Source organism: Dendrobates tinctorius, unplaced genomic scaffold, assembly GCF_039654945.1.
Source record: "Dendrobates tinctorius isolate UK_male_01 unplaced genomic scaffold, ASM3965494v1 ptg000347l, whole genome shotgun sequence".
NCBI lineage: Eukaryota > Metazoa > Chordata > Amphibia > Anura > Dendrobatidae > Dendrobates > Dendrobates tinctorius.
In genome coordinates, this window is record NW_027362013.1 from 2,196,679 (window position 1) to 2,212,428 (window position 15,750).

General features: G+C 44.3%; 1 protein-coding gene across 2 annotated transcripts; it reads right to left on the minus strand.

Annotated features, from left to right (window-relative positions):
- Positions 1–6,494: 6,494 nt before the first annotated feature.
- LOC141075008 (cytosol aminopeptidase-like) lies at positions 6,495–11,846 on the minus strand. Of its 2 annotated transcripts, XM_073562325.1 has the most exons (4): positions 9,658–10,223; positions 8,432–8,511; positions 7,241–7,353; positions 6,495–6,898 (listed from the first exon to the last, which is right to left on the minus strand). In XM_073562325.1, the coding sequence occupies exons 1-4, from the start codon at positions 9,782–9,784 to the stop codon at positions 6,703–6,705; spliced, it is 516 nt and encodes a 171-aa protein (XP_073418426.1). In that variant the 5' UTR covers positions 9,785–10,223; the 3' UTR covers positions 6,495–6,702. The 2 variants fall into 2 exon arrangements, 1 of the variants encoding a protein (XP_073418426.1); XR_012227259.1 differs by adding an exon at positions 11,171–11,846 and having other exon boundaries at positions 7,241–9,760.
- Positions 11,847–15,750: the final 3,904 nt, after the last annotated feature.

Genomic DNA, 15,750 nt, shown 5'->3' on the forward strand with positions numbered 1-15,750 from the left:
TGTACGGAGCGGAGCCGTGTGTGTACGAAGTGTACGGAGCGGAGCCGTGTGTGTACGAGGTGTGCGGAGCGGAGCCGCGCGCGATGTATGGAGCAGAGCTGCGCACGCGAGAGGTGTACGGAGGGGAGCCGCGCGTGTACGAGGCGTACAGAGCTGAGCCCTGTGTTTACAGAGCTGAGCTGCACGTGTGCAAGGTGTACGGAGCGGAGCCGCGTGTGTGTACGAGGTGTACGGAGCGGAGCCGCATGTGTGTACGAGGTGTACGGAACGGAGCCCTGTGTGTACAGAGCTGAGCTGCACGTGTGCGAGGTGTACGGAGCGGGGCTGCACGTGTGCGAGGTGTACGGAGCGGAGCCACGCGTGTACGGAGCGGAGCCGTGTGTGTGTACGAGGTGTACGGAGCGAAGCCGCATGTGTACCAGGTGTACGGAGAGGAGCCGCGTGTGTACGAGGTGTACGGAACGGATCCCTGTGTGTACAAAGTGTACAGACCTGAGCCATGTGTTTACGGAGCGGAGCCATGTGTGTATGAGGTGTATGGAGCAAAGCCGCATGTGTACAAGGTTTACAGAGCAGAGCCATGTGTGTACAAGGTGTACAGAGTGTGGCCGTGTGTGTATAAGGTGTACGGAGCAGAGCCGCATGTGCACGAGGTTTACGATGTGTGTACTGAATGGAGCTGTGTGTGCGAGGTGTACGGAGCGAAGCCGTGTGTACGAGGCATACAAAGCGGAACAGTGTGTGAATGAGGTGTGCGGAGCCATGTGTGTACAAGGTGTATGATGGGGAGCATTCATACCTCCCAACCGTACCAGATTTTGAGAGTCTGCCCCACTGCCCCGACCTGGAGCTTACTTTTCCCGTGGACACAGGAGTATATGGCGGAGCCCCAAGGAGCACTTGAAAACTCGCACATGACATTCTATCGGAAGTGACGTGATGGAAAATGACCAGAGGAGATTGTGGCGGAACCATGGAGGCTCTTCAGGGAATGCTTCAGATCATCACCATGTCCTCCTTTGAGAGCGCGGACAGCGGGATCGCCTTGGACTCGGGGATGTCGGCCATGTGAGTGGATCATGATATGTCCTGCACCAGGAGGCTCAGGTGGGCACTACAATGTGAGCTGGTATAGTATCTTTATAGAATCTTTCTTTCCCCTCTTTCCTTGTCTTTTTCTTTCTTTCTTTCTCTGTTCTTTCTTTCACTTTCTGTTCTTTCTTTCCCCTCTCTTTCTCCCTCTCTGTTCTTTCTTTCTTTTTTTCTCTCGTTATTCTTTCTTTCACCTTTCTCTTTCTTTCTTTCTCTCTTTGTTCCTTCTTTCCCCTCTTTCTTTCTCTCTCCCTCGCTGTTCTTTCTTTCCCCTCTTTCTTTCTTTCTTTTTTTCTCTCTGTTCTTTTTTTCTATCCCCTTTCTTTCTCTGTTCTTTTTTCCTTTCTCTCTGTTCTTTTTTTGTTTCTCTCTGTTCTTGCTTTCTCTCTTTTCCTCAGTACCAGTCAATGTGCCCACAGTACCAGCCACTGTGCCCTCAGTACCAGTCAGTGTGATCAGCAGTGCTAAATGGGTGTGGTTGGGGCATGGACATGGGTGTGACTAGTTGTGAAATGGGTGTGGTCGGGCGGCCGGTAGCCAATCATCATAGTGGAAGGCATCTGTTTCCATCAACTTTGTTATATGTGGGCAGTGGGCACCTCTAGTAAGGTGGGCACAAGATGGCGGGTTCTTGTCACCTGTGCCTCACACAAGTTACTATGAGATGTAAATGACCAGAGGAGATTGTGACGGAACCATGGAGGCTCTTCAGGGAATGCTTCAGATCATCACCATGTCCTCCTTTGAGAGCGCGGACAGCGGGATCGCCTTGGACTCGGGGATGTCGGCCATGTGAGTGGATCATGATATGTCCTGCACCAGGAGGCTCAGGTGGGCACTACAATGTGAGCTGGTATAGTATCTTTATAGAATCTTTCTTTCCCCTCTTTCCTTGTCTTTTTCTTTCTTTCTTTCTCTGTTCTTTCTTTCTTTCTTTCACTTTCTGTTCTTTCTTTCCCCTCTCTTTCTCCCTCTCTGTTCTTTCTTTCCCCTTTCTTTCTTTTTTTCTCTCGTTATTCTTTCTTTCACCTTTCTCTTTCTTTCTCTTTGTTCATTCTTTCCCCTTTCTTTCTCTCTCCCTCGCTATTCTTTCTTTCCCCTCTTTCTTTCTCTTTCTTTTTTTCTCTGTTCTTTTTTTCTATCCCCTCTTTCTTTCTCTGTTCTTTTTTCCTTTCTCTCTGTTCTTTTTTTGTTTCTCTGTTCTTTCTTTCTCTCTTTTCCTCAGTACCAGTCAATGTGCCCACAGTACCAGCCACTGTGCCCTCAGTACCAGTCAGTGTGATCAGCAGTGCTAAATGGGTGTGGTTGGGGCGTGGACATGGGTGTGACTAGTTGTGAAATGGGTGTGGTCGGGCGGCCGGTAGCCAATCATCATAGTGGAAGGCATCTGTTTCCATCAACTTTGTTATATGTGGGCACCTCTAGTAAGGTGGGCACGAGATGGCGGGTTCTTGTCACCTGTGCCTCACACAAGTTACTATGAGATGTATTTTATTCCTGCTATATTTCTTGGCATACTGAAATGTTTTGACCAGTTGGAAGTTGTACAACCTGAGGATTGTGCATGTGTGCACTGCCCGCATGTAGTAATATGTGTCTGTGTGTATATATATATATATATACTTACTCCGACCCCTATATAAACCCTGCCCCTCCAACCGCCGTCCACTTTCCCATGCTCCTGTTCCAATCCTGGGGTCTTTTTTGGTCCCCCTTGGTCCTCCACATGCTGAACATCTGGGACATGACTAACATTGCGCAATGTGCGCTTGTTCGTCGCCAGATGCAGCGTCGTGTTCAGTGTGTGAGGAGACGGCGACTTGTCTGTGGCGTTAACCCCTCTGCTGCCATGCTGGACACAGCCTGTGACGAGGAGCGTCTCTTCCTGTGTATCCGGCCACAGGCTGCACATCGGAGGCTGCTTCTTCTATCTGGGGAAGTTCATGAAGCAGAAGCCTCTGTGTGACTCATGTGAAGTAACTTGTCTGACAGGTCATGGGTCCAGGTCAGCAGGTGATTGCAGGCTATTAGCTGGTTTCGATGTTAGGTACAGGTGAGTCAGGACTAGATGTTGGGTGGAAGCCTTCCACTATTTGTAAGACCTCGTGCACACGCTGAGTATTTGGTGAGTTTTTCACTCAGTATTTGTAAGGCCTCATGGACACACTGAGCATTTGGGGTTTTTTACCTCAGTATTTGTGAGGCCTCGTGCACACGTTGCGTATTTGCAGAGTTTTTTTACCTCAGTATTTAACCCCTTCCCGCCACGTATGCGTCATGAAAACTAGTGACTTCCCGACCCCGTCACATGACCGGAGGGCCTATGGAGTCTGAACAGCCCGGGGCCCTGGCTACCCTTAATCCACCCCTGTGCATCAGCATTGCTGTGTGTAGCAGAGATCACAGTCTTCTATGAAAGCCAGCCATAAGCCGGTGCTCACAGTAGGATCGTAATGGCAGGTGCAGAGGTCTTCTGCCGACCCCCGGCTGTCACGACAATCCAATTGCGCCCCACGATCACGTGTCAGGTGCATTGATGGTCAAGGTGCATGACGCACTTCTGGCCGGCACGTGTTAAATCCCACCGTTAGTAATGGACAGCGAGATGTAACCGGATAACAGCCACGGGCAGAGCACCACTACACTCAAGGCTGTTAAAGGCACATGGTGACTGATTAAATCTGCCATCATGTGCGGGGAAAAGTTGTGGGTCGGTGTGCAAGCCCGCATCAAAGACAGGCACAAACTTTGACGTAAATGTACGTCAAAGGTCATGAAGGGGTAAATGATCCAGCAGCTCTCAGGAGATTAATTTTCTCCCTATATCTGAATGTTCAATAAGGCGGACAGGGAACATTATATTGCTATTAAAGGGCAGATTATTCTTCTAGCACCATTACGTCCATGACACCTTACATGTTAAAAGAGTGTAAAAAAAAAAAGTACAATAATCATGAATACAAGTCATCGACTGGTACAGGAGGAGAGATAGGACCCTGCCCGTGAGGGATCACTGTTTACAAGGGATGTGTGAGGCTACAATAGGGAGGGTAGAGCTGTTTGTGCAGCAGTATGATGGAACAAGGGTTACTGCAGGTTGTCTGAAGAGGTGAGTCTTTAGGTTTCTTATGAAGGTTCCCATGGTGGGTGAGAATAGATGTTGGGAGACTAACTCACAACAGCTGTATGGAGGAGACAGGTTGTGGATGGCTTTGTATGCCATGATTGTGGTTTTGAACTGGAGTCTCTGGTCAATCAATGAGGAGCCAGTGAAGGGATTGACAGGGAGAAGAGGTGGGGGAATAGGTGTATTAGTCGGGCAGCAGAGTTTAGGATAGTATTGAGGGATGCAAGTGTGTTAGAAGGGAGGTCACAGAGCAGGAGATTGTAGTCTTTGAGATGGGAGATGATGGGGGCATGCACTATTGTTTTTGCAGATTCCTGAACCAAGAATGCATGAATCCAGGAAATATTTTTGAGTTGGAATTGGCAAGAAGTGGAAAGGGCTTGGATATGTTGTTTGAAAGAGAGATGAGAGTCAAGGATAACCCCAAGGCAGCGAGCAAGTGAGATTAGGGAGAGTGAACAGGCGTTGACTTTGATGGCCAGGTCGGTTGGGAGGCGGGTTGAGAGAGATGGGGGAAAGGTGACAAATTCTATTTTGTTCATGTTAAGTTTTAGAAATTTAGCTAAGAAGAAAGATGAAATAGACAGATGTTGGGATTCTGGTAAGCAAGAAGGTGACATCAGGTCCAAAGAGGTAGATCTGTGTGTCATCAGCATAGAGGTGATACTGAAAACCAAAGGTGTAGATTGAGAAGAGCAGGGGTCCTAGAACTGAACCTTTGGGGACATCTATAGATAGGGGGTGATGAGGTGGTGTGCAAGAGGGAGACAATGTCCGGTCTGTTAGGTATGACAAGATCCAAGATAGGGCCAAGTCTGTGATGCCAAGAGATGAGCGAATCTGTAGTAAGGGGGAGTGGTCCACTGTGTCGAAGGCAGAGGACAGGTCTAGGAGGAGGACAGTCGTGTCCCTTGGCTTAGGCAGTTAGTAGGTCATTGGTGACCTTAGTCAGGGCAGTTTCAGTGGAGTGATGCAGCTGGAAGCCAGATTATAAGTGGTCAAAGAGGGAGCAGGAAGAGAGGTGGGAGGACAGTTCAAGATGGACGTGTTGTTCCAGTAGTTTTGAGGCATAGGGGAGAAGTGATACGAGTCGATAGCTAGATACAGAGGATGGGTCAAGGGTGGGCGTGATCAAGGTACATATAAAGCATAAGGGGGAAGACCCCAGTTGTTAGTGAGAGGTTGAAGAGGTGGGATGAAGACTGGTGAGGTTTAGTATGAGGTGGGACAGGATCAGTCAAGTGCACAGGTGGCGAGATGTGATCTGGAGAGTAGAGAGGAAAGTTGGTCTTCTATAATGGCAGAGACACTGGTTTTGGAGGAGGAGGGCTGAGTTATGAGGAAGGGCTGTAGGCCTGAGCTTTCTCAGATGTTAATTTTCTGCTTGAAGAATTAAGCAAAGTCTGCAGCTGATATGAGAGGAGAGAGAGGGGGTGCTGGGGGATGGAAGAGACAACTGAAACTACTGAATAGCTGATTAGGGTTGCGAGACAGGGAGGATATAAGATATGAGAAGCAGATTTGTTTTGCTGCAGTGAGTGTGGACTTGAAGGTGGCGTTTTCCAAGGAGACAGGTCCCCATTAACTATACAAAAGGAATCTACTGAGAACAAATGCCAGGAAGATCCCTTCCACTAATATATTCAGTAAATCTACATCAGGAGAAAACAGCATCCTGAGTGAGAAACTCCACAACTGCTTTGCAGCGTGACCAGGAGCTGAGCAGATTGATATATAGAAGATTCAGGGAAACCCGTGACTTAATCATTTACACTTTGCGGCCCAGCTCCATACACATATGACTTGCACAGTACATGTACGGCAGATAGTAAAATATACCCAGCTTATGATGAATTGAACCCTTTAAGTCTTTCAACTTGTGGTTTTTGCTGACTTTGTTGCACTAGATTCATCAAAATGGCACATGAGACTCGAGTTTTGAGCATAACCTCAAGCTGTCTTTTTCCTAACTGGTTCTGCGAGTGCTTAAATGGGAAAAGTTGCAGCCAAATAACTGATATATTCACTCCAGGGAGGACTAGAAGAGTAGAATTGTGCCAAATTTTGCAACTTTTTTTTTTTAAATAGTCGCATTTAATGAATCTGTTTAATTCATCTGGAAAGTCACACTGACATAAAAATCAGAAACCGCTTGGAGGAAAAAAAAAAAAAGTACAAATAGTTTGATTAATTTGTCACGTCCAAAATGCAATGATGAATCGTGCCTAAAGCGTTCAACACCTATAAAACAAATGTGTGAGATATGACTGGCAGATAAAATTTTTGATTTTTTCTTTATTTTCAGACATTTCTCCACTCAGCACATAGATGTATTAAAATTGCAGAATCATCTGAAGATGGAGGCGCAGATTCTAGATTTGCTTTGGTCGTGTTAGTAAAAAAATAAGTGCATAGCAAGGTCATTGCGCTTTAGTTCATTACGTCCACATAGGACGAAGCAGATCCGGTAACTGATGTCCGGATTATTTGGGCTTCTTGTCCTTACTCAGCCGATCGGCGAATTCTACCAGAGTCCTTGTGGGGCGGCCGGACATGCCCTTGCGCAGATAAGGGACCTCATCCTTGTTGGACATGACTCCGGCTATATCCAGGTGAGCCCAGTGCGGGGACGTGACAAACTCCTTCAAGAAAGCCGCGGCCGTACACGCACCCCCAGATCTGCGAGAAGAAAACCTTTCATTAGTTTCTGTGGAGCAAGATACATTACCTCATGTATACTACTGATGTGGAAATTGTAGGTTTATTTTTTAATAAAATCCACATAAAAAGGAAAAAAAAAACCCCAATAATAATAATAATATTCCCATGATAGAAATTGATGACATATCCTGTAGGGGTGCACCCATGTGGTTAGGATCTCACCAATCATTTCTATAGGAATTCCAACAGATGAGCAAATCTGGATCTCCGTTTTGGTGATGGATGGAGGTCTCAGAGGCGGGGGTCGCTCTATGAGATACTTTAGAAACCTACTACAACCACCATATTTACATCCATTACCTGCTGTACTTCCCGACATTATTAAGGTCTGCGAGGGCCGACTCAGTCACTTGTTTAGTGTAATGATCAAAGAGAGGCATTCTCCATACACGATCCCCAGTCACAACGCTGGCCTGGAAGGAACATGAAACATCAGCAGTAAATTCAGCAATGTGGAGGACATCCCACAGGTCTAGAATACATACTTGGTGCCTTCCCACAAAAGGTGCAGGTGTACGGAGTTCTCTCAGGAGCTGAGCCGCCCCCATACAGAACAGATGCTGGCAGTGTTACACAGCTGGCAACTGCCTCTAGTAGCAACAACTGGAGCTAGCTCAGATCGCTGTATGACAGCTGAAATAGTGCTGAATGGGAAGGTGCTGATGGTTTCGTTGGCAGCCAGACACCTTCTGAAGCCCTCATTGCCTCCATCTTTGTGCTCCTACGCAGCCTTGCCCTATCTTAATAGGCGACTGGTAATTTTTATTATATATTGCTGCAGTATACAGAACAAGTTCAAGTAAAGAAAAACACACCCTGACAGTATGAATTGAATTCCTTTTCCTGATCTGAATCTATTTGGCATTGCTGCAAAATGAAGGAAAAACAATGAAAAATGTTAAGAATTACAATACTGGAAAAGACAAAAAATAAAGCCAAACTGAACATTTTTTTGGTCAACATAACCTCCAAAAAATGCAGTGAAAAATCAAAACGTTGCATGGACCCCATAATTGGGTCAAGGAAAAGAGAGAAAAAAAAATCTCGCCATGTGAAAAACAAGCTCTTGCACAGCTATATGAATGGAAGAAATTTTTTTTATTCTTTTTATTTATTACAAAAGTTCCAAATGTTTTCTTTAAGACCAAACAAAGGGGGGAGCCCAAACCTATGCAGCTTTGGCACTGTTGTAATTGCACTGACCTGAATAATTGTGTTCCAGGTCATTTACTGCACAATGAGCGCTATAAAAAAAAAATTAAAAAAAAAAGACAAATATAGTACAAAAAGTGAATGGTGTCTTTCAAAACTAGAACACACCCTCCTCCCAACCCAAAAAAAAAAAAAAAAAAAATCTCTCGTACAGTTATGTTAGTGGACAAATAAAGAGCTACTGGAATAAGGAAAGGGGGGGGAATAAAGTGAAATGAACAATGATTCAGACAGAAGAGCATGTTATGACAAGAAGATAGAAAGTAAAATGTTTCCGACCTCTTGAAGGTGATTCCAAAGCCAAGAAGAATTGGTGAAGACTCCAGTGGCTGCAGATCCCAGGGCTACGTCCATTGCACCTACACAACAATTCCCGGTGAGCCGCGCTCCTCGTGAGAAGACACAGGCAGACATCTACATACAATAACTGCATACAGCTGCAGTACAATCCCACAAAGTGAAACGGATAAAGCCGGGCTCCATCTGCACCAATCACATCCTGGTAGCTGGTTGTGTCTACTGACACTTCTTCCACCATTCATATTCCACCCAATTGCAGCCGCCATAAAGCACAGACCACCAGACAGACAATGCAAAACTAATAAAATATACAGCTAAAGAAAAAACAAACATTATTTCTCTACGACATACATTAATTATATTTTTTTGAAATCCAAATTAAAAGGGTTCTCCAGTTATTACCGATCCATAGGACTGGTGATTAGAGTTGAGCAAATTTGTTCGGGTTCCCTCTTATTCGGCAAGCTATAAGCGCTTACCAAATAAGCTGCAGAGGGAACCCGGCTTCCTGGATCACACCGGCTGAACGGCTCTGCAGCTGCATGTGTCGCGCCTGTGTCAGTCACAGCATGTGACATATGCAGCTGCGGCGGCGATCAGCTGATGGGCAGGCGTGATCCAGGAACCCGGGTTCCCTCTGCAAAGTCGCCCAAGTCTACTGGTGAAATCTTACTGATCGGTAACCGTATTGATCGGCAAAATTGGAACTTTTATCTCTGGTTAAATAGAGCGGCAATGCAGATACCTGACCGCTGCTCTGCTCATCCTATGGGGGGCTGCCCAGTGCTGCACTCGGCTTTTTCTGGCAGCCCAGTAAGAGGAGGTATGGAGCAGTAATCAAGTATCCAATCTGCCACTCAATTTTGTAACTTGAATTAAAAAAAAAAGCTCAATCAGGGACAGTTATTCCCTGGTCAGACCCTCACCGATCAGTAACGGATCATCTATTCTGAGCTGGTGAAGGGGGATGGGGCCTGGCTACACCCGCCCATTAAATTCATCAAAAGTGGGGGGTGATTCTTACTCTACAAGTGTTACTCCAGTCCTGTTTCTTGCGAGGTGCATGGATCCGCACAGCAGTGATAACGAGTTTGGGGCATCCTAAGTGGCGCGCGCCTCTCACGTTGAGACCCCACACTTAATGAATCGGAGCCCATGTGTACATTCTTCCAGCCCCTTCCATCATGTGTACGCAGCTCCCATACCTGTTAATGTCGCTGCATTTACGATCGCTCTTGCATTAAAGTTGTGTGCGTAACACAGAGCGTCCGCCAACAGCAGCCGTCCCTCCGCGTCAGTGTTATCTACCTGTGAGGAAACAGCAGCAGTCATGGATTTACTACTTTGCCATCTATAAAATAAAACAAACTAAATTGCTGTTCAGATCTGATCAGTACAGGGCAAGGGATCAATACTTATTAGAGGAGAACCCTTCATCTTGCGGTTAGATATCTGTATTCTATTGAAATATAGGACTCGCACTTTATCTATAATAGTCACAAAACTGGTGGCATTAGAGAACAATCCGGCTCTATCGTGGTCTATTCTAGAAAGATCCTGCACTGTAATAAATCTAAACCCTGAAGGACTGAATACAGCAATTTATCCACTATTGTGGGATGGGTTTATATTTTGCTCGTGTCCCCCTTCTGTGGAGGCTTCTTGCCTTGTCTTTTCAATTGTAATTTGTTTTTATATATCCATCGAAAAAGTCAATATTTTAATTATGAAGCTGGAATCTCTTCCTATCTGACAGCTACTGACTATTGCAGGAACAGATATAGGTGGTGTATTGAATAGTGAAGTGTCTACCATTATCCTCCTTGGATATATAGGATTCAGCATTACCAGTGTTGCTTTATATAGGAAAAAATCCCGCTCTCATTGGAGCACCACCATGACAGCCATAAGGAGTCTTCAGCAGACCCCCAGCTGTCATGGCAACCCATTGTGAGACCGCGAGCACCTCGCATTGGAGCCAACAGCCAATTAGAACAGCGCGCTCCTCAGGACGTGAGCTGTGAATGCCGCTGTCAAAAGACTGGCAGCTAAGTTTAACAGGTTAACACCTGTGGACAGAGCTCCGCTCTACACAAGGATGTTAGAGGCAGATGATGGCTGAATAACACAGCCATCATCTGCTGGGAAAGATGCAATCTCAGTTCCTGAGCTCGCATCAAAGACAGGGTGCCGACAGATATCAGTAAGGGGTTAAAAAACAAAAACAATAATATGTTTGGGGGTTCAGTACTGGATTAGTGTAAGGGACTCTATACTAATACTACACAGCACAATGAAAACACTTGCCTTACCGGGGCCCCCAACACACGCTACGCCATTGACTATACATGACAAATGTATGGCCACTCCTCAGTGCCACTTTGAACTGGATAGCACTACTAACAATGGCTCAGGGTGGCGAGTTTTGAGCTGGTTCTCCATTGTTTGGTGGTGTTGGTACAGAACACTTTCCAGCTTCACACTGACCATGTACATCTAATGGTCCAACCCATCACAGGCCCCGCTACACATTGCCTTGGGTTACAATGAGATAAGAGCATAAACCCAGGGGCCAGATCTCCATTTATATCATGTTTACTAGGGAGCCAAAAGCTGAGGAAACCTAGGGCAAAGCTGATATTTGTATTCGTCACCCTACTAAACTCCTACTAGTCAGGATAATGGCCGTCACCACAGCCGGCAATGGGTGAAGATTACCTGGATGGTCTTCCCCGTTCTTGGCCTTCACCACATCCCCAGGCTTATTAGCTCTGCCGCTGGGCATATTTTCACACAGTGGAGCCAAACCTTACAGGACGAGATTAACACCATCATTAGTTTTACAGAAACATATTACATACAAGATAAAAAGTATCAGACAGGAGTAGAGATGCCATAGAAAACCTAGGACCAATGCTGAGTAACTACAATGGCCGCTGTTTGGGAGCCTCTTGGCAACAGGATCAAAGACTTGGCCGACTTCCTACTGTTCTGATAAGCCGCTGCGTGACGGGTGTTTTACTTTGTACCAAATTGATTTTTTTAAGTAATTTACTGCAGAATAATCAAATATAAAAAAAATGTCCTAAAAAGTGGTCCATGGGATGGGACAAGAAAGTAATCCATTATCGCATTTTGCCTGTTTTAAAGTTTATTTTTGTGTGTTTACGTGTCTATTTTTCTGTTTTTGCTGTCCCCGCCATTGTTGCCAGAGTTTGGGTGGTTTCGTGGAGTTTTTGTCCGATTCATCAATGGATTTAAAAAGAAAAAAATGCAGGTCAGCTATCTACTCCAATCTCCCTCTTCAGTTTTTTTTTCTTTTAGAGAAACTTCACAAAAAAAAGTGCCACAATTCTGGGCAATTCTCCCCCCCTCCATGGAAGACAAAAAGCAATTTTAGAGAACTTTTTATATGTCACACTTAAACGCTTTAAGTTTTGATCAGTGAGGGTATGCGAGTTTAGCACCCCCCCACTGATACATAAAACAAAAAGGTCAGGGGCACTATAATCAGAATTGTGCCCTTTTAGCTCATTTTTGGAGGGGCAGGGTTAGCATTGTATATGCTCACAAAAGTATATAAGTGGTCTGCGAAGGTTTCAGCACTCCGACACCATTAATCAAAACAGTTGATGTGTCGGAAGTTACCGTACTTAAATTGGGAGGGGAAAACATTTACAGCCAGATTTTTAAAAATTGTTCCACTGCATTTAAAACAAAATTAATTTTCAAATATTCCACAAATTTGTGTACACAGCTCATACCACGGTATGTGGTTCAATTGGTGGCATAAAAGTAAAAGTGAATAAAACTGTCATTTTCATATAGCCTTTATATAACTAAAATTGAAAGATAAATACTGTATTATTTTGCACTACACTCTAGGTTTAGAGAGCACAAAATAGGAAAAACATTTTTCCTACTAACTAAAACTTCCCGGGTAAAATGGAGAGGTCATGATCACTAATTTTAATGCACTAGGGTAGAATAGGAATGTAATAGATCAATTGTTAATGTGTATTATACACACACAGATCTGCTACGTATAGACACAGCTCTGAAACATTTGCACATTTATAGATGCACACAGCTCTGCTACATTTCCACATTTATAGATGGAAAACAGCAAAAGAGCAAAAAGGTTTACCGGTACAGGCCTCCAGACAAATGCACCATCAGGATGCAGTGGACCCATACAATTAACCCCTTCATGACCCAGCCTATTTTGACCTTAGCGACCTGGCCATTTTTGACAATATTGACCAGTGTCCCTTTATGAGGTAATAACTCAGGAACGCTTCAACGGATCCTAGCGATTCTGAGAATGTTTTTTCGTGACATATTGGGCTTCATGTTAGTGGTAAACTTAGGTCGATAATGTTTGCATTTATTTGTGAAAAAAACGGAAATTTGGCGAAAACTTTGAAAATTTTGCAATTTTCACATTTTGAATTTTTATTCTGTTAAACCAGAGAGTTATGTGACACAAAATAGTTAATAAATAATATTTCCCACATGTCTACTTTACATCAGCACAATTTCGGAAACCAATTTTTTTTTTTTTGGGAAGTTATAAGGGTTAAAAGTTGACCAGCGATTTCTCATTTTTACAACAAAATCATTTTTTTTAGGGACCACCTCACATTTGAAGTCACTTTGAGGGGTTTATATGGCAGAAAATACCCAAAAGTGACACCATTCTAAAAACTGCACCCCTCAAGCTACTCAAAACTACATTCAAGAAGATTATTAACCCTTCAGGTGCTTCACAGCAACTAAAGCAATGTGGAAGGAAAAAATGAACATTTTAATTTTTCCAACAAAAATTTTCTTTTAGCATCAATTTTTTCATTTTCACAAGGGCAACAGGATAAAATGGATCCTAAAATTTGTTGGGCAATTTCTCCTGAGTACACCGATACCTCATATGTGGTCATAAACCACTGTTTGGGCGCATGGCAGGGCTCAGAAAGGAAGGAGCGCCATTTGACTTTTTGAATGGAAAATATACTGTAATATTTAGCGGTTGCCATGTCGCGTTTGGCGTGTCCCTGTGTGCCTAAACACTGGAGCTCCCCCACAAGTGACCCCATTTTGGAAACTAGACCCTCCAAGGAACTTATCTAGATGCATAGTGAGCACTTTGAACCGCCAGGTGCTTCACAAATTGATCCGTAAAAAAAAAAAAAAAAAAAAGACTTTTCTTTTCACAAAAATTTTATTTTAGCCTCAGTTTTTTCATTTTCACATGGGCAATGGGATAAACTGGATCCTAAAATTTGTTGTGCAATTTCTCCTGAGTACAAGGATACCTCACATGTGGTCATAAACCACTGTTTCGGTGCACGGCAGGGTCCGGAAGGGAAGGAGCGCCATTTGACTTTTTGAATGGAAAATTAGCTCCAATCGTTAGTGGACACCATGTCGTGTTTGGAGAACCCCTGTGTACCTAAACATTGGAGCTCCCCCACAAGTGACCCCATTTTGGAAACTAGACCACCCAAGGAACTTATCTACAGTCATGGCCAAAAGTTTTGAGAATGACACAAATATTATATTTTCACATTATCTGCTGCCCTCTGGTTTTTATGTGTGTTTGTCAAATGTTTTTATCACATACAGAAATATAATTGCAGTCATATTATGAGTAGCAAAAGGTTATATTGACAGTTAGAATGAGTTAATGCAGCAAGTCAATATTTGCAGTGTTGACCCTTCTTCAGGACCTCAGCAATTCTCCCTGGCATGCTCTCAATCAACTTCTGGATCAAATCCTGACTGAGCAGTCCATTCTTGCAAAATCAATGCTTTTATTTTGTCTGAATTTGAAGGTTTTTGTTTGTCCACCCGTCTCTTGTTGATTGACCACAAGTTCTCAATGGGATTAAGATCTGGGGAGTTTCCAGGCCATGGTCCCAAAATCTCTATGTTTTGTTCTCTGAGTCATTTAGTTATCACCTTTGCTTTATGGCAAGGTACTCCATCATGTTGAAAAAGGCATTGTTGATCGCCAAACTGCTCTTGGACGGTTGGGAGAAGTTGCTCTTGGAGGACATTCTGGTACCATTCTTTATTCATGGCTGTGTTTTTAGGCAAGACTGAGAGAGAGCCCATTCCCTTGGCTGAGAAGCAACCCCACACATGAATGGTTTCAGGATGCTTGACAGTTGGCATGAGACAAGACTGGTGGTAGCGCTCACCTGGTCTTCTCCGAATAAGCCGTTTTCCAGATGTCCCAAACAATCGAAAAGGGGATTCATCAGAGAAAATGACTTTACCCCAGTCCTCAGCAGTCCACTCCCTGTACCTCTTATAAAGAAGCAACTGAAAAAACAGTGCATAAACATCCAAAATAGGCAGAAATAACATGAATCTTTATTAAGGACACAGATAAAAATTGGCATGACAGAAGTGACACAAGCAGAACGCACAGAGGTACAGAGATTCCCTAAGGTATATCAATATGGTATAATGTATCTCCATTAGTGGTATATACAAGCCGACTAGTCATAGTGAAATAAAGGGTAAAATCCCCAGACCGTCAGGCAACCCCAAAGAAGGAGGTTATGAGAGATCAAAATACAAACATAATACTCATACCTAAGGGGGCACTGGACCACCGGCGCAAGGAAGACAGCCCAACGTATGTTTCGGAAGCTACACCGCTTCCTTCCTCAGGGGGTGTGTCATAAAAGGCCACCGGGTGTACTATAAATAGGGGTCCAAATAAACCTGAGCGCCAATCAGGGGAGCGACCAACCACCCACCCACCAACACGTCCGGGCTGGCGCTGACAATACACGGGGCCCCGTGACGTCAGACGCCAGACCACGGGCGGATGGGGGTGGAGTTAGGCGCGCGTCACCCACGCATGCGCAAACGGCCACAAAATGGTCGCGGCCATCTTGACTGGGGGCATAATAGATGGCAAACAGAAAAATATGATATCTAACATAGTATTTGACCAAAAAAGAGCGCCAAATGTTTTACCAGTATCTAGTGCATCACATAGCGACTATATTAGGCACCATGGATAAGTATCCAATAGCATAGGTGGATAAGGTAACCGCACATGCGCAAATGACCATAAAAAATTTATATACGGCCATCAAAGATGGAAACACACCTAATAGTAAGCGTAAAAAATACCAATGTATTTATATGAAAATTTATAGATTGTTACAAAGCATCAAAAATGATTAAACACGAGGGTTATAAGGATATAGGGTAACCCAACGTATTCCAGTCCTATACAGGTTTATGACAACAATATATATACCCCATGCATTAGTTTAGTC

Bases quoted from the DNA above. Each gene is read 5' to 3' on its own strand.
- LOC141075008 (XM_073562325.1), bottom strand. From the start codon at position 9,784: ATGACTGCTGCTGTTTCCTCACAGGTAGATAACACTGACGCGGAGGGA. The intron at 8,512-9,657 runs GTATGGGAGCTG...ATTGTTGTGTAG, and splicing joins AAATGCAGCGACATTAACAG to GTGCAATGGACGTAGCCCTG. The intron at 6,899-7,240 runs GTAATGGATGTA...TTCTTCTCGCAG, and splicing joins AATGTCGGGAAGTACAGCAG to ATCTGGGGGTGCGTGTACGG.